General features: G+C 36.4%; 1 protein-coding gene across 1 annotated transcript in view; it reads left to right on the top strand.

Annotated features, from left to right (window-relative positions):
• Positions 1-19,991, top strand: part of MDGA2 (MAM domain containing glycosylphosphatidylinositol anchor 2) — a 917,184-nt gene that overhangs the window by 574,331 nt on the left and 322,862 nt on the right. The window contains exon 6 of the mRNA XM_070797384.1: positions 14,711-14,980. Within this exon, the coding sequence (XP_070653485.1) occupies positions 14,711-14,980 (270 nt within the window). The remainder of the gene's footprint in view (positions 1-14,710; positions 14,981-19,991) is intronic.

Raw genomic sequence — 19,991 nt, 5'->3', positions numbered from 1 at the left:
ATACTTAACTAAAGTCCTGCCTCACTGCATTTTGTCTTTCAGGCTTAGAATTAGCTCAACCTGTTGAAAATTGTAATGTTTATGTCTTTTTCATTTTGGAACCATAAGGAAACAGCAATCAGATATGGTATCCAGATAGAGTTATGACAGTGTGGACGACACAGCAAAATGATAACTAGATTTCAGATCTAGTTATCTAGATTTTCACTGAAAATTCAGTGACTATGTAACACTCTGCGTACTAAGCATTGTTTTGTGTGTTTAAGTCAAATGTTAAATATGAACAGGTTTAGAAAAGCATTATTATATGTATACAGTTCCACAGTCAAAGAATATGTAATATGGATTTAATTCTCAAGTCACTGGAGAGTTTAATAGGCAATTCAATACATATCAATATTAAGATGAAGAAAAACAAAGCATAGTTCAACACTGCAAACAAATGGTAAGTATTTGTTTCCTCTGCAAAGATATTTCATTAGTGCATATTAATCATGCAGAATGGGAAATATGGGTTTAACAAAATCTATGTTGAAAGCATCGGAACTAGAGAGGGAAAATTATATTTTCAATAGTTTTGAGAAATAAAATATCAGCAGGACATTTTTTGTACATGCATTTCTCATGTGTCAAGAGGATTTGAATTCAGAGGTGATTCAGTAAATGTTTTATCTTTTATATTAAAATTGTATTTTAAAAGTTTTGTTGGCTTTTAGTCTTTCCTTAAGCAACATTTTATTTTGTGCAGCTTTTTTAGTTCCTTCACATATGTTACACTACAGTATTATCTTACTCAAAAAAAGAAATGCCTCCCTTATAATATAGCTGCATTGTCCCAGAATATGGCAACAGTATATTTAAAAGTACTCTGAATGTCTGAAATCCCAAGATAAGAAACAGCTATTTTTGACTCATGTTGGATTTAGGTCTCTAATAAAATTCTTAAACAGGAGTTAGTATTTGCAGTGTGTCAACATGATACAGTACTGACACCTATTACAAGGTCTAGAGTTTAAAATTGCCATTTTTCTGAAGTGCAAACCACAATTTTGTGGTTTGTAATTTAGTCCAATAAATTGGGTCCTGCTGCTGCTGCTAAGTTGCGTCAGTTGTGTCCGACTCTGTGAGACCCCATAGACAGCAACCCACCAGGCTCCCCCGTCCCTGGGATTCTCCAGGCAAGAACACTGGAGTGGGTTGCCATTTCCTTCTCCAATGCATGAAAGTGAAAAGTGAAAAGTGAAAGTGAAGTCGCTCAGTCGTATCCGACTCTTAGCGGCCCCATGGACTGTAGCCTAGCAGGCTCCTCCGTCCATGGGATTTTCCAGGCAAGAGTACTGGAGTGGGGTGCCATCGCCTTCTCCGAAATTGGCTCCTAACCACACACAAAACTTGGAATCAAATCCCTTTTCTTTGGCACATTCATTTTTAACAAACTATGCTCTGATTCAGCCTCTCTTTTCCTTTCTTTTTCATTTAATTAACCGTGGGGAAAGAATATCAATGTAAGCACAAAGTAAATAATAGTTAATTGTTGTGTACTTGAAAGGAGAACATCTCCTAAAAAACATATTTAGCCCTTTATAAATGAAAATGTACATAGTGCTCACGTTTCCCAGGGCAGGCCTTGATTTATTGAAGCACCTCTCATCTCCTAGAGTTAGATTCCTCATTCCAACATTTTCAGGCTGCAGCAGAAATTCCAGCTAGAAGGTTGTAATAGATACTTGGTAAGGGCTGAGGTACCCATGATGCAAGTGCCATTTGAATTGTGACCCAATTCAGCAATCAAGATATGATATTCTGTTTTATGTAACTACTTCTAGAGGCTAACATAAATAATCATTTTAATGCTTAAATGTGTTAAATATGAATGTATGCATGATTGATATACTTTGATTTATTTAATCTGACCTTTGGTCCAGTATTGTATTTAGCAAAATATGACCACTTTTGTCCTTTGCAAAGTAGTATTTGATAGTTTACTTTAGAAGCACCAGCAAAACTCTCTCTTTCTCCCTTTTTCTCTCTCTTTATCCCATGATTAATACCTGAAGATATGGCTATATTTCTTCTTTTCTTGCCTTTTAAAACTGTACCTGCCTAATCTGTTATTTTAAGATTGACAGTTGAACTAGAAGAAGACTTGGTTAATAAGTTCATCTTTGTGAATTTGCGTGCTATTCCTTGTAATAATACACTTGTTTTCTTACTCTTTTCTTAGTGGCATGCTGTCACCTACACTGTTGTTCTCCATTTTCCTGTCTAAGGAATCCTTTCCTTGTTGAAATTTCTCCTCCTTACCTTGTGAAGTCTGAGAACTTAAATAAATCAGCCCATTATAGTTTTGTATAAATTAGAAGTGAAAACACTGAGCAATGGCCTCAGAGCCTCTTCTACCATCACTTCAGAATTTAGGCTTTTAAATCATGCCTTAGTGGGTTCACAAGACCTTTTTGTCTGCTATTATAAATGATAGAGATTTCTATAAGCCTGACTAGCAAACTATGTCTATTTTTTCCTTCCTTAGGCTTTATTATAATGGATGATATTAATGTTATCCCTTCTATTAGAGCAGCAGAATTAATTCTTCCTCTGGCATAAATATCACCAGGAATTTAATTAGAACTTGAAAATTATTAACTTTATTTCACTCTGGAGTTTATTTACTGTGTTTATCCATCTGAAGTGAGACTGCCTAGATTAGAATCTCAGCTCTGGAGCCATTCACTATATATGTTGCCATGGCAAACTTATCTATACTATTTCTCAGATTGGTACTAAGTAAAATAAGTAATAATACTAGTCGTCTCATAAAATTACGTAAGAAATATGTGTAAAACTGATTGAAGAGTGCCTGGAACGTATTAAGGTCTGTGATTGTCTCCATCTAATTGCAAACAGCTCAGGGCAGGATTTTTGTCTGTTTTGTCCTGTTACTTCCAGTACCTAGAACAGTCTGACACATAGTTGGCTCTTAATAGATATATGTTGAATTAACAGTTTTTATTTAAATAAAACATAGGTTATTCCTTTGTTTACCATCAATTTATTCAGTTGCTATCAATGACCCGGCTAATTAAGCTCACGATGTGATTTCTAATCTTTGCTGTCTCTTGGAACCAATTTAGATATATGAGTAACCTCAGTACAGATATGTCATAAGATTAGGTGACTATATGCCAAGGTTTTTTTCTAATCAAGGTAGAAATTTGGCCTGGGCAATACTTTGGAAACTAATAAATTCCCCTGGAGAGGCAAAAAGAGTCCCAGCAGAGTTAAATCTGTTCAACATTATTCTTTAAGATTAGCTATGAGTCACATTAGCTAAATTACTATAAAATGAAACTTCCATTGTGGTTCAGTGGTTAAGACTCTGTACTTCCAATTCAGGTGGCATGGGTTCAATGCCTGGAATTGGAACTAAGATCCCACATGCCATGGAGTACAAGTGAAGTCACTTAGTCATGTCTGACTCTTTGCTACCCCATGGACTATAACCTACTAGGTCCTCTGTCCACAGGATTTTCCCAGCAAGAGTACTAGAGTGGTTTTCCATTTCCTTCTCCAGGGGATCCTGACCCAGGGATCGAACCTGGGTCTCTCACATTGCAGTCAGATGCTTTACCATCTGAGCCATCAGGGAAGCCTATGCAGTGCAAGGGCAGCCTAAAAAAGAAAAAGGTATAAGAGTTAATTTAAAAATATTTTAAAAAATCTAATGTTTATAAGACCAATAAGATGGAGTAAGAGACTGACTAATAAGAGAATACCTTTTTGCACAATCCCTCTATGTTATAACACTGGTTGTAGAAATGCCAGCTGCCTCCATTTCAGCAGCTATGATGGCTAAAGCAGAATTTTATTGTCTTGTTTTCTTTGCTACTCTAATGAGGCCTCAAGAAGTATACTAGGAAACCAACACCAGATGGTTTTAGAGGTGATGTTTCTATCTGTTCCACTGCTATATCATTCTTAAGGAAGAACCTTAAATCTTAACTGAGTTTTTAAAATTCTATATTGAATTACCCACATGCTGTCCTCTTATGACAAATGGCTTATGCCTCTAGTTTTGGTATCATGGACATAATTGATTTATTCAGATGGTTTATTAATAGTAATATGTTTGCTGAAACTGAGCAAAAAATTAAGTACAAAGAAGTATAAATAATATGCTGTAATTATTTTTGTGAGTGGTGCTCTAAATTTTGATAGAGAAATTCTTTGCTATCGTCTTGTTAGTGACATAAAGCATGGTTAAGTTTAGATGGGTTAAACAATGAAAAACCTGAAAGGTCTTCATAACTAGTACTTTTTAATGAAAGGTTCATGAAATCCTGAGTTTTTCATGCTGATTTTTTTGGGGGGGGTTAAGTTTATGACAAATAGATCTTATGTGGAGTTCCTGTTCTCTAATCTTTAAATTCAGCATTTTTTTCAATAAAACTTTATTGAGCTCACAGTTCTTTGCAAACAATTTTATGAGTGTTCTTGTTACAAATATGAAAACCATCACCTTTTTACAGATAATTCAATTCTTAAATATTTCAGAGTGAAAGGGGAAGGTAAATATTCTAATGGTGGCTTGGGTATGCAGCTAGAATGTTCAAACTACCGCACAGTTGTGCTCATTTCACACGCTAGCAAAGTAATGTACAAAATTCTCCAAGCTAGGCTTCAACAGTGTGTGAACTGAGACCTTCCAGATGTTCAAGCTGGATTTAGAAAATCAGAGAAACCAGAGATCAAATTACCAACTGTGGGATCATAAAAAAAAGCAAGAGAATTCCAGAAAAATGTCTACCTCTGCTTCATTGGCTATGCTAAAGCCTTTGACTGTGTGAATCACACCAAACTGTAGAAAATTATTAAAGAGATGGGAATACCACACTGCATTACCTGCCTCCTGTGAAACCTGTATGCAGGTCAAGAAGCAACATTTCAAAATGGACATAGAACAATGGACTTGTTTCAATTGTGAAAGGAGTTTGTCAGAGCTGTCTATTGTCACTGTGCTTATTTAACTTACATGCAGAGTACATCATGTGAAATGCTGGGCTGGATGAAGCACAAGTGGAAATCAAGATTGCTGAGAGAAACATCAATAACCTCAGATATGCAGATGACACCATCATATAGCAGAAAGCAAAGAGGAGCTAAAGAGCCTCTTGATGAAAGTGAAAGAGGAGAGTGAAAAAGTTGGCTTAAAACTCAACATTCAAATCAAAGAGGATACTAATAGATGGAGAAATATACCATGTTCATGGATTGGAAGAATCAATATAGTGAAAATGAGTATACTACCCAAAGCAAGCTATAGATTCAGTGCAATCCCTATCAAGCTACCAATGGTATTTTTCACAGAGCTAGAACAAATAATTTCACAATTTGTATGGAAATACAAAAAACCTTGAATAGCCAAAGCACTCTTGAGAAAGAAGAATGGAACTGGAGGAATCAACCTGCCTGACTTCATGCTCCACTACAAAGCTACATCATCAAGACAGTATGGTACTGGTACAAAGACAGAAATATAGATCAATGGAACAAAATAGAAATCCCAGAGACAAATCCACACACCTATGGACACCTTATCTTTGACAAAGGAGGCAAGAATATACAATGGATTAAAGACAATCTCTTTAACAAGTGGTGCTGGGAAAACTGGTCAACCACTTCCAAAAGAATGAAACTAGAACACTTTCTAACCCCATACACAAAAATAAACTCAAAATGGATTAAAGATCTAAATGTAAGACCAGAACTATACAACTCCCAGAGGAGAACATAGGCAAAACACTCTCTGACATAAATCACAGCAGGATCCTCTATGACCCACCTCCCAGAATATTGGAAATAAAAGCAAAAATAAACAAATGGGACCTAATTAAAAATAAAAGCTTCTGCACAACAAAGGAAACTATAAGCAAGGTGAAAAGACAGCCTTCAGAATGGGAGAAAATAATAGCAAATGAAGCAACTGACAAATAATTAATCTCAAAAATATACAAGCAACTCCTGCAGTTCAATTGAAGAAAAATAAACAACCCAATCAAAAAATGGGCCAAAGAACTAAACAGACATTTCTCCAAAGAAGACATATAGATGGCTAACAAACACATGAAAAGATGCTCAACATCACTCATTTATCAGAGAAATGCAAATCAAAACCACAGTGAGGTACCATTTCACGCCAGTGAGAATGGCTGCTATCCAAAAGTCTTCAAGCAATAAATGCTGGAGAGGGTGTGGAGAAAAGGGAACCCTCTTGCACTGTTGGTGGGAATGCAAACTAGTATAGCCACTATGGAGAAGACTGTGGAGATTCCTTAAAAAACTGGAAATAGAACTGCCTTATGACCCAGCAGTCCCACTGCTGGGCATACACACTGAGGAAACCAGAAGGGAAAGAGACACATGTACCCCAATGTTCATAGCAGCACTGTTTATAATAGCCAGGACATGGAAGCAACCTAGATGTCCATCAGCAGACAAATGGGTAAGAAAGCTGTGGTACATATATACAATGGAGTATTAGCCATTAAAAAGAATACATTTGAATCAGTTCTAATGAGGTGGATGAAACTGGAGCCTATTAAACAGAGTGAAGTAAGGCAGAAAGAAAAACACCAATACAGTATACTAACGTGTATATATGGAATTTAGAAAGATGGTAACGATAACCTTATATGTGAGACAGCAAAAGAGACACAGATGTATAGAACAGTCTTTTGGACTCTATGGGAGAGGGAGAGGGTGGGATGATTTGGGAGAATGGCATTGAAACATGTATAATATCATATATGAAACAAATTGCCAGTCCAGGTTCGATGCATGATACAGGATGCTCGGGGCTGGTGCACTGGGATGACCCAGAGGGATGGTACACGGAGGAAGGTATGAGGAGGGTTCAGGATGGGGAACACTTATATACCCGTGGCGGATTCATGTTGATGTATGGCAAAACCAATACAATATTGTAAAGTAATTAGCCTCCAATTAAAATAAATACGTTTATAATAAGAAAAATAAATAAAATTCAAAAAGCAAAGACCTTGGTATCTGGTCCATCACTTCATGGCAAATAGATGGGGAAACAATGGAAACAGTGAGAGACTTTATTTTCTTGGGCTCCAAAATCACTGCAGATGGTGACTGCAGCCATGAAATTAAAAGACAGTTGCTCCTTGGAAGAAAAGCTAATACCAACCTAGACAACGTATAAAAAGCAGAGACATTGCTTTGCTGACAAATTTCTACAGAGTCAAAGCTATGGTTTTTCCTGTAGTCATGTATGCATGTGAGAGTTGGACCATAAAGAAGGCTGAACACTGAAGAATTGATGCTTTTGATTTGTGGTGTTGGAGAAGACTCTTGAGAGTCCCTTGGAATGCAAGGAGATCAAAACAGTTAATTCTAAAGAAAATTAATCCTAAATATTCATTGGAAGGACGGATGCTGAAGTTGAAGCTCCAATACTTTGGCCACCTGCTGCAAAGAACTGACTCATTGGAAAAGACCCTGATACTAGGAAAGATTGAAGGCAGGAGGAGAAGGGGACAACAGAGGCCCAGATGATTTGATAGTATCACTGACTCAGTGGACATGAGTTTGAGCAAGCTCTGGGAGATGGTGAAGGACAGGGAAACCTGGCATGCTACAGACCATGAGGTGGCTGAGTTGGACACAACTGAGCAACTAAACAAGGGTATGTTATGAGGAGAGCTATTATAAGCTGCTATGTTTATATAATTCAAAGCAGGAAGGAATTCAATTGCTTTGGACAAAAACTAGGAATTTTGCAAAGAAATTTTTTTGAGATTTGATCATAATAAAGTCATTTACCTGGTGAATAAGCAGTTGAAGAAACTCCCAGGCAACAGGAATAGCAAGTTCACATTATGCTGATTTTGTGAGGAGGGCATCTTTGCAAACTGGCCCTATCCCTAAAAAGCCAGTATCTTCTAGAACTGGAAATTCCCTGGAAAACAGATCCCTTGGTTGGAAGTGCTTTTTAGCTTGAATTTTCTTTCCATGAGTGATGCCCCTCAAGGATTCTGCTGCAACTGCAGATGACACTCAGCTTCTGATAAAATTGAATGAGACCATGTTTTGCCAATTTCACCTGTTGGAAGGAACAGTAAGGGATTGTTGACCAAAGGACAGAGATATGTGTGGTGATGATGTTTTTCCCATCATGTTTTAAAAATATTATAAAGAATTTTCAGGCCATTAAGTATTAGTACCCCAGCTATTAACATAACTTATTGACTAAAATAAGCTTTGACTTAATCTTTTGTATTTTTACTCACCTTGGAAAGAAAGTTGTAGTTCTATTTTTTTCTGTTATCTTGTTTAATGACTGGATTCAGATATATATAAAACCTGTTATAATTTATAAAGTCTGATTTCATTGAAGAATACCTGTTGGCAAATTTCTTTACTCATTGTTCTGTGATGGCATAAATATTCTGGTCAAGAATAACAAATGCACACAAAATCAGAGAACAGGAGGTGATTTATATATGTGAAGTCACCGAAGACAATGAGAGATAACAGGTTTTTGTCCTTTTAGGATGTAAAACTGAGTGCAGGAGCTCTGGCTGTTTTGTTCACTGTTATATTCCAGGTACCTATCACAGGCCTTGATACACAGTAGGTGCTCAATAAATACGTATTAAATGACTATGTTGAAAAGTGTTATACTGGGCAGAACAAACAATATCTAAAAGCATTTATTCCTAGTAACAATAAAAATAAGCAATAAATAATATTTTGTTAATCAAACAAAACCTATCTAGTGAAACTCTTTTTGGAACTGATGCTATTATGCAGAATGTCTCTTTTAGGAAAATTTTATGTTCCATGAAGCAACATATTTACTCTGCTTTCTCAATCATTTGCAGGACTGTCTGTGCTATGGACATTTAAAAAAAAAAGTGAAAAATGCTTGTTAGCTTCTATATATGTAGCAAAGGCTCTCTCATGCTCTAGAGACTATTTATGATTGCTATTCAAATATTGTCATATCCTGGAGCATTGTTTTATAGAATTTCCTAGTAATATATCATTCCTGGACTTCATGAGAATCAATCAACTTGTCAATAATGATAATATTAGAATAATAATTTCAACTACATAGGTGGATTATTTTGAATTTTCAAATCAACTTCTAATATATTCTCTCATTTTTTATTATATGCAATGTTCATTGAAATGTCTGTTTTAAATGAATTTCAATGAAATGCACAAAAATATAGTGATTCTTGTATCTCAGTTAAATGACTTCTTTTTGCAAGAGAAATTTTATTCCTCAAATCTGTATATATAGCATGTCTCTCCATATAGAAGCTGGACTTGGTTTGTCTAGCGTGTGAATATTCTTTCAGTTTGAAAAATGTAGATCCTTGGAAAAGAAACAAAAAGTTAATTGTATATATTTTCACTTCCTCTTCCTTTTATTCATGCTGTGCTGTTACTCATTTTATTTTGTGCTTATATCCTGATGAGTAAATGTGCCTCAACTCACCACTGATTTTTCCTTATTTTTTCTGTATACTTTTCACATTATCTCCATGTGGCCAACTATTGGTCATTGAACTTACACGGAAAGGGTGCCCTAGGAGACTGTGACTGCCTTGCTCTGGAGGTTATTGTTTCTTTTGACAGTTTCTTTTCTATGTCCTTCTGTCTGAAAACTCTCTCTAGACTAATCAATGTGTTCAGACAACGGAGAATGTTGGGACGTTAAAACCCATAGAATAGTCCTTAACTAATGAGGGACAGGGGTTGGTAGATAAACACCCCAGTCGGCCTCCTCATTTTTCAGAGGGAAAGTTCTAGGATGTGTTCTTTCTAGTTTCCCAGAGGGTTCCCAACAGCAGGGAGTCAGGTTTCCTACAGTGACCACAACTCATTCCTGTTCCATTACTGAATGTTTTCCCTTTCTTTATCTCTTCTCTACTCCTTCAATATGCTTCCTGGGATCTTCACCCTAATGATCTACTTATATCAGGACCGGATTTGGGGGGGATTCAAGCTAAGACAAATACCATCCTAGCTGTGGATTTTTTATTGTAGTTCTTTCTTGTGAGTTTTGGTGGTGGTGGTTGTTTTTCTTTTCTTTTTTTGGTTTGGTTTTTATGTTCTTCTTTCCTTTTGATTTTTCTCTGTGACTCAATAGTCAATTTCCTTTCAATCAAGGAATTATGTGTCTTAGGGTATTTCTAACTCAATCTAAATGGCAGCTTTTACTGTAGTTAACTACTTCACATCCATTTATTCAGAGTCAGGGATAGAAATCTAAGTTCCTTTTTAAAAATTGCCCAGATCCATGGAGGGCTAAATCTCTAAAAATATAAGATGATTATCATTGCATTGTTTTCATTTTTTTAAGAAATGTTTATTTTCAGCAAGCTATTATGTTAGGTAATAGCCAAACAAAGCACCAAAAAAAGTCACTGACCTTGGCTAAAATAGTATTTTCTTCCTACAGAATGTATTCTTAATTAACCCCAAGCTAAACCTTTGTATTGCCCATCCAGAGGACCTCATGAGGAACTGACTCACTAAAATTAATGGGTATGAATCCCTGCCTACAAACTCAGGTTTGAAAGAAATATATCTTTATTATTCTATAATTTAACTTCATTTTTATTTCAACTATCTATTTTGCCATAATTTCAGAAATTGGTAACATGGATTTCCCATTTCCACCAGATTTTGTTTAAATTCTAGGGGTTGCTTTTATTTCACCATGGTGTGGGACATGAGACTTGGATCTCTGAAGGGCATGGATCACCTAACATCTCCTTCATTCCAATTGTCTTGTCACATTCAGTTCTGACCTATCTCTCTGCTTCTTCCATTCCATCATCTGGGGCTGGGGCTGTTCCCCTGAAGCATGGAGCCTGCCCCGTGGACTCACTATGTCTGTCTAGCCAGTCACACTTAGTGACCTCAACCAAGAAGGGACACAGAGATCCTCTTTACTCTTGAATATCCAAATGTTTGGGATTTGGTGTGGGAGCCAAGAAACCAGTCCTCTTTCTGTCGCAGATCCACTGAAGTAACTGTTGCTCAACCCAAAAAAACTTTTCTTTTTGTTTGCTAGGAGGGGAGGAGCTGAAGAGAACTTGGGAAGAGTTCTCTTCCTCAGAGAGATTTCCTAAAATATACTTTCCATGTTATAGTTATTAAAGGGTTTAGGATTTTGGAAAATAAAAACCACAGACTGTTTGGTCTCTCCTCTCTTTCTTTTCCCTTCCTTTCTTTTTCCTTTCTTTCTCTTTGTTTGCCTGTCATTATACTTCATCGCATCCTTCCCAGGACCAATAATTTATAGATCTATCTATCTACTGTATTTGCACCACAGAGCGTATCAAACATGCTAGAATGTTGACATACTGATCTTAAGGAAAGAGTCAAGTCTCTGAGACAATTGCTATGATGACCCATGCCTTCCATCATTGAGTGCTGGCAAGATTCTCATTCTGAAAGTCAGATGGGCACTTATTTATGAGCACTGTGTACGTAGAGAATTTATGGCTGGTATTGTGTGTCATGTTAAAAACGGACTTCGTTGGAATAATTTTTATGTAATTTGAGCCATTTGGTGATAACTATAAACATGTTTAAAATCATATGTGATGTTTATTTTATTTTTTAATTGGGGTACAGTTGCTTCACAATGTTGTGTTAGTTTCTGCTGTACAATGAGGTGAATCAGCTATATGTAAACATATGTTCCCTCCCTTCCCTCCTCCCCCTAGTTTCATCCATCATCCATTCAATGCTTCTTCACTTAACTTTAACTGCCTTTGTTTACTTTATGTAGTTCACCTTTTTCTACTTTTTACATTGGTTTGATGAACATTCCAAATAAAAACTAACATACTGTCCACTCTGTTTTTCTCTTGTCCCTTTTTAACTTCTGTGTTTCATTTCTTTATTAACTTAAAAATGAACTTCAAATAGTAATCCGTCTCTCACATGTTGCTGTGAAGAATGACTGGATGTCTAGATCCTGCAACATGGTTTTGACCGATGCTCTTGTCTCACGGTTATAAGGAAGCTGATGATCTCAATGGCTTTGTACATTTGTTCTTATGTAATGATGGAGTAGTTCAAGCAAAGCATGCAATAGACATTTAAAGAACACTCAGCCATGTACATGATTTAATGTGATGAGATCAATTTTTCTTAGTTTACTAATTACCTATGTAAGTACAAAATAAGAAACAGCGCATGGAATCAATGTGGTTGAAGAGTTTAAAAACACTGTTTAAAATAATATCATTCACTTGCAATTCAGTTTTGCCTGAGATTTTAAAGGCTCTAAAAAATTGCTGAATCTTGGAAAAACAATAGTTTCAACTTCCAAATAAAAAATGTAAAGCAAAATTAATACATTTTTTATTATGTGTCCTCAAAATATACAAGTATATTTAAAACAACTCATCCTTATACAAGTCAATTTCAGAGGCAAATATTTCTTGACTTAATATCACCATTGTGTGTTTCCATAATGTAAACATATACTATCACAGGTATACATGTGTTCCCCATCCTGAACCCTCCTCCCTCCTCCCTCCCCATACAAAACTAATACAATTATGTAAAGTTTAAAAATAAAATAAAATTAAATTAAAATAAAATAAAATAAACATATACTATTAATGGTCCTTAGGCCTTGGGATTTTTAATTTACTAAAACATGGTGTAAAACAAATGAGTCTTATTAATATAACTATTGGACTCTCTAGACTTGTGTTCTAACTAAATATCTTTGTAAAATTATACTGTTTACCTCAAACTGGGCTGTAAGAATTTCTACTACTGTTTCATAATGCCGTGTCAATAAATAAAGTATACTATCTATTTTTTAAAAATTTCATTAGTAGTATCTTTTTATCAGTTTAGCAATATTAAATAGCATTTTGAAATACTTTCTTTTCTACCAAACTCTGCAGTGCCTTTTGTCTCATTTTAATTTTATGACTTTCCCAACAGGTTTTTAATCATAGATTTTAGTAGTCAGCACCTCAGAAGGGCAATTAAAATACTTTGAAAACTTGTATATTACTTACAATGATGTTAGAAAGGCCAACAATGTTTAAAAATGTCACCCAGGCATTCTATCCCCATTACACAGAACCATAATTGTAACATGGAATTGTTTTCTTATTCTCCCTTGGCATCTTTTTAAATTTGTTTTTTATTGAGACAGCACTGATCTATAATAGTCTATGAGTTTCATATGTACAATACTATATTTCTACTTTTGTATACCCTATAGCAAGCTCACCACCCAAAATTTTGTTTCCGTCTATCACCATACAGTTGATATCATTTACTTATTTCACCCTTCCCCTACTCCTTTCCCTTTGGTAATCAGCACTCTGTTCTCTATATCTACTTTTTTTTTTGGGGGGGCGCGGTGGCTTGTGCATTTCTTTTGCTTTTTGTTTATTTTTTTTATACTCCACATATGAGTGAGATCATATGGGATCTGTCTCTGAATTATCTCACTTAGTATAATGCCCTCAAGGCACACCTATGTCCCCAAAGGCAAGCTATATATACAGTGGAATATATATATATTAATTTGAATATTTATATATTCCATCAAGGCAGAATACTGAACCCCATAGGGAGTTTACCTTTCATTCTGAGAAAAACTCTCTCCAACTCTGAGCTGAAATTAATATCTAAAAGCAGTTACACAGTACAGTTGAACGCTTTGTATTCAAAATATGGATAGATTTGTTTAAATTTGGCCTCAAATATTTCTGAATGTATGAACTCAAATATTAACATAATGCATTTCCTCTGTTCTTATTTAGTAATGTGCTACATAGACTAACATTGTGATATAAGCAGAAAAGAAAGTACTGTGTCTGAACAGATTTTTGTGCAGTTTTTACTTCATTTGATGAAAAGTCTGCAAGAAAGCATTTTTTTGAATGGATATTTATCTACATTTTTTTTACATGAAAATTTTCAAACAACTTACTTTCACTGGGGAGATCAGTATAACCCAAATGTTGGAGTGGTGGCCATCATAGTTTGATGACTACTTTTGAAAAGCAGCTTATTTGCTTCTAAGTTTTAAAACAGTGGTTATGAGAACTCACATTGCCTAAACTCTCTGAACAGAGGTTAGAGGTGAAATATTGGAGATGCTTTAAATTACATGATTTTGTTATTCCTTTCAAGATGAAAAACCAGGCCCACTGCCTGGTAAAATCCTCTGGCAATCTTTTTCCTTACTTGATTGTGTTCAGTTTGCAAAATATGTCATTTGACCTGAGGATGATCTTGACCATGAAAATACAAGAACTAAACAGCTTCAATATTTATACCTGGAAGGACAAAAACAAATGGTGATTGTCAACATTAAAAGAGAAAGGGATTTTTGTTTTAAAACTTTAATTCTTCTCATCTTTCTAATTGTGAAACAATAATTCAAGAATACATAAAATTTAATTCCCCTCTCCATGTGTAAGATTCTTAGTAAAATTCCACAGGTTTATGCCATATAATTAAAATAAATAACCATTCTATAAGGTTTAAATTTGATCAATACAATAAGACTTTGGCACAAGAGAACAGTATTTCATTTTAATTGTTTGTGTAAATATAAAGCATACTGTTGAAGTCTAGCTCTAGTAGATCTAAATAGGTGCATGTTCTTTTGTTTGTCTTTTAGCGTCTCCGTCAATTAAACTCTTGGTGGATGACCCTATTGTTGTAAATCCTGGAGAGGCCATAACATTAGTATGTGTCACGACAGGAGGAGAGCCTGTACCTTCTCTCACATGGGTCAGGTCCTTTGGGACTCTGCCTGAAAAGACTGTTTTGAATGGAGGAACTTTGACCATACCTGCCATCACTTCAGAAGATGCTGGCACTTACAGCTGCATTGCCAATAATAATGTGGGAAACCCTGCAAAAAAGTCCACCAACATCATTGTGAGAGGTAAGTTTGCTTAGAGAATGTTACAGTGTAAATTTCTAGGTTAGCCAGGCTATGAAAAAGCAAATAATGTTTGTAAATAATGTTCTTTATTTATAAAAGTAACCTAATATCTCTGAGTCTTAATAACACTGCTTTATATTTGCTTTGAATAGTTTTCATAACACATTCTTAGTGATACTGTGGAATAGTTTTATCTAAAAAAAAAAGCTTAAAACCCAAATGTGGCATAGAACATTATGCATTGTTATACAGATTGGGTATAATTTTAAGGATTTAACAAATGTATCAATTTAATGTTTAATAAACATTTATTGAATCCTTATTATATGAAGAACCTTAAACTGTGGGATTACATTGAAATCTATACATTTCCTTGTACTCAAGGATTCTACTGTCAGAGAGTGAAAAGTAAATGTATCAATTTAGAGCCATATGATACAGTGTTTGGCAAGGATAGGCAAAAGCTATGGGCATAAAAATAAAAATTATAGTAGTTTCTGGCAGATATTATTAGGGAATATCTAATGATTTGAATTAGGTCTTGTAGGCTGGGTAGAGTTTTAACAGACTGAGATTAGCTAAAGTCATGGAAAAGTTAGAGTTAGGAAAAGGTAAAGTTTATTTGAGCAATTGATGTAAAAAGTATGTACCACTAAGTCAATAGCAGTGATTTCTATAGCTGGTGCACTGGCGCTGCATGTGGAGGAGATGCTAACTTCCCATTTCAGAGAAGGTAAAGTCACTGTGCAAAGAGCGCATGCTTCTTCTTGTCTTACTTTACCGGCTTGGCTCTGGCTTCGGGATTGAGGATGGATACCTGTGCCTCTAAAGTTAAAATAGATATCCATACGGGCCTCTTCTAGTAGACAAATGAAAATTTCTCATGATGGAAGATTATGATGGCAACAAAATATAATTGGGTATATTGAGATAAACACTTGTGATTTTGTGAACATAGACTAGTAGTTTTAGTGACCATAGTTATCTGTTACCATCTAAACTATCAGAAATATACTATTTGGTCAAAAATACACTCTATTCAAAATACCGCAAGATGTTACAATGTAAACCAAGACACTGTAGATATTGCATTATCTGCCACAAAATTGTACTCATACAATATGTATTTAGCGATTGTACTTAGTAATTGTCAAATAGACCATTATCTTAGGATCATTATAAAATAAAACTTCATGCCTATTAAGCTACTGCAATGTTGTCTTATGAAACTGAATGTTACTGAAAGAAGTATTGTTCATACTCAGGTTTGCTTTTAAACCATATAAACCATATATCTGCCATTAGCATGTATAACAAGGAAAATCGGTTGATTAAATTGTTCCTAAAACTTCAGACTCGGAACCAACCCAACTTCTAAGTCAGTTTTCACATCAATCTTTCGTGACTATGGTCATTTCAGTTTCTAAATCTAGTTCAATCATAGAGTCATCTGCAACTGTATTGAATTCCTGCATATGCGGCAAAGTGTCCATCATAGTGGTGTTGCTCAGGGACCCTCCATAAAGAACTCAGTCAATTCACAGCAAATATATACTCCTAGAATGATTTGCTTCTTCCTAGCCCATCTAGCAGTTTTCATCTGTGTTCTTACTAAAGATAGTTTTCAGCTTTGACATGAATGACCTAAAATAAATAAACCCTTATAATGTATTTCTTCAATTTATAAATCCTCTTTTATGCCTTTAATTTACCTGGTGTCCATTTGCATAGTCATATTACCAGTAGAATTTCTCAGCAGTAGCATTCACATAATTCATAAAATTGAGTTTGTATGTAATCTTGCTGAATATAGAAATAGCCTTGGTTAACAAGTCCTAGATTAAATTGTGAGGAGAAAAACTGCTACAGTAATATGAGGCATTTGATTTCTGCCACAAAGGGCAAGAAATTCAGTTAAAGAAAAAATGGTTTTCTTCTTATTATAGCAAATAAATTATTTTCAAGTCTTTTGAATTTGTAGAACTCTGCCATATCTTAGATTAATTGTGTCATGGATACACAAATAGAACTCTGGGTTCATTTTCCCCCATTCCTTTCCATAATTAAATCAAGAGCCACAGACCAGGTTTTCTAAGCAAGCATGAGGATAGTCTATGCATAGAGTTTCCACTATCATTTGAGAATATCCATGGACAAAATAAAATAATAGGGAGCAGACAGGAAAAAATAAATTCTAGAAACATTTCTGAATGTGTCATTTGCTTTTTTAAAAATAGAAAACACTTTAAATAATGTAGTTAACCATCTATGTAGATAGTGAACTCCAAAACTGAAGAGGAATCTCATAGGTTTTAATGTTTTGTTGGACATTCAGAAACAGAGCTGCAATTCTTTTCTTATCATCTTTTAAGAGATTATAGTGATTAAGCTACATTTCTCCCAAGTCAGAAAACAAGTTCCTTCATACATTTGATAAGAAAATTATGCTGTTGTCCTAGGTACATGTTGGTGGCTGAGCTCAGTTTCCACTTTCCCACCCAAAGTTCTCTGTTGTTGTGAGTCACTGTATTTAGAAATGCCCACATTTCTCTTCTGTTATGAATTGAATGAGCCACTGTGTTGAGCAAGCATGGTTCATAACATGATCAAGACTTACTATATTTTAGTGGCCTGCAGTTTTTAAAATTTTTATTCATTGGCTGAATTTTGCCCTGCAAAAAAAAAAAAAAAAGTCAGGCAGATCCCATGGACCTTTGGTTCATTTTTAGAAATAGAGTCCTGCAGTGCATTCAAATAACAGTCATACGTTTAGTTCAGAGTTTTGTATGCGTGCTGCAAAATAGTAATACAAACCCTAAAGGAGATCAGTCCTGGGTGTTCTTCGGAAGGAATGATGCTAAAGCTGAAGCTCCAGTGCTTTGGCCACCTCATGCGAAGAGTTGACTCATTGGAAAAGACTCTGATGCTGGGAGGGATTGGGGGCAGGAGGAGAAGGGGACGACAGAGGATGAGATGGCTGGATGGCATCACGGACTCAATGGACGTGAGTTTGAGTGAACTCTGGGAGTTGGTGATGGACAGGGAGGCCTGGCGTGCTGCAATTCATGGAGTTGCAAAGAATGGGACACGACTGAGATACTGAACTAAAATGAACTGAACCTGATGTAATGGAAAGTTTTCTCCCCTGCACAGCTTGGGGCAACTTTGGGCTGGAGATCTTCAGTGGGCAAGGGAACAGGGGGCTAGTCTGGTTGGCTTCTAATTGTTTGTCTATTTCCTCTCTGCCCTTCTCTCTACCAACCTGTCCCTGACCTGATAGCCAGATTCTGATATTCCTGGCTTGGGGTAGGATAGGAAGGTTTCTCAATATAATTTTGTTTTTCTTCTGTGGCACATTAATGGACTCTTCCATGATGGCTCAGTGGTAAAGAACCTGCCTGCCAATGCAGGAGATGTAGGTTCAGTCCCTGGGTCAGGAAGATCCCCTGCAGAACGAAATGTTAAACCCATTCTTGCCTAGGAAATCTGGACAGAAGGACCTGGTGGGCTACAGTCCATGCAGGCTCAGTCACTTCAGTCATGTCCAACTCTTTGTAATCCTGTAGACTGTAGCCCACCAGGCTCCTCTGTCCATGGGATTCTCCAGGCAAGAATACTGGAGTGGGTTGCCATGCCCTCCTCCAGGGTGTCTTCCCACCCCAGTGTTTAAACCCACATCTGCCTGCATCTCCTGCATTGCAGGTGGATTCTTTTACCCAATGAGCCATATGGGAAGTCCTACAGTTCATGGGGTTGCAAAAGAGTTGGACATGACTTTAATGACTAAATGACAACAAATTAGAAGAGATACACAAATGTGTGCCAAGGAGAGATCTCTAGTCATGCATTGTCCCAAGACTATCACTGTGCCATATTCCTTGAGCATTTTGTACCTTATCCCTCCTGCCTGTCTGCTGAAGGCTTCTCTCTCCTCCAGGCAGCCAGCTCAACAAGAGCCCAAGACAAGAAGCCCATATTACCTCTCCTCCCTGTGTGACTCACCGCTGTAGGCAGAAGTGCTTACCAATAAATGCTGCGAGAGCACAGAGATTCCAGGGTAGCAACTTCTAGCCTATGGTCACACAGATTTTGATTTCCTCAGATATGTCCAGGCATCATTTCAACGAAAATATTTCAGTGCTTTGGCTGGTCCCATGAAATGCCCCTAAATAGGCCTGAGATGAAATAGGCTCCCGGCTGCCTTCAGCCTGAGAAGCGCCATCTCACAGTTTTATTCAAAGATATGTTTCCAGTCAACTTTCATCTTTGATACTTTTCTCTGTGCTTCAGTTCAGTTCAGTTCAGTCCCTCAGTCGTGTCTGACTCCTTGTGACCCCATGAATTGCAGCACGCCAGGCCTCCCTGTCCATCACCAACTCCTGGAGTTCACTCAAACTCACATCCATTGAGTCGGTGATGCCATCCAGCCATCTCATCCTCTGTCGTCCCCTTCTCCTCCTGCTCCCAATCCCTCCCAGCATCAGAGTCTTTTCCAATGAGTCAACTCTTTGCATCAGATGGCCAAAGTACTGGAGTTTCAGCTTTAGCATCATTCCTTTCAAAGAACACCCAGGACTGATCTCCTTTTGAATGGGACTGGTTGGATCTCCTTGCAGTCCAAGACACTCTCAAGAATCTTCTCCAACACCACAGTTCAAAAGCATTAATTCTTTGGCACTCAGCTTTCTTCACAGTCTAACTCTCACATCCATACATGACCACTGGAAAAACCATAGCCTTGACTAGACGGACCTTTGTTGGCCAAGTAATGTCTCTGCTTTTGAATATGCTATCTAGGTTGGTCATAACTTTCCTTCCAAGGAGTAAACGTCTTTTAATTTCATGGCTGCAGCCACCATCTGCAGTGATTTTGGAGCCCAAAAATAAAGCCTGACACTGTTTCCACTGTTTCCCCATCTCTGTGCTTAATTAGCTATAAATCCCTAGAATCATAGAATGGAGTTTCTTTCACTTTTGAAAATTCTGCATAAGAAGGAGATTTGCCTTACAC

This window comes from Bos indicus, chromosome 10 (assembly GCF_029378745.1).
Source record: "Bos indicus isolate NIAB-ARS_2022 breed Sahiwal x Tharparkar chromosome 10, NIAB-ARS_B.indTharparkar_mat_pri_1.0, whole genome shotgun sequence".
Lineage (NCBI taxonomy): Eukaryota > Metazoa > Chordata > Mammalia > Artiodactyla > Bovidae > Bos > Bos indicus.
The sequence above is the reverse complement of the archived record's forward strand: the minus strand, read 5'-3'. Positions and strand labels throughout refer to the sequence as shown.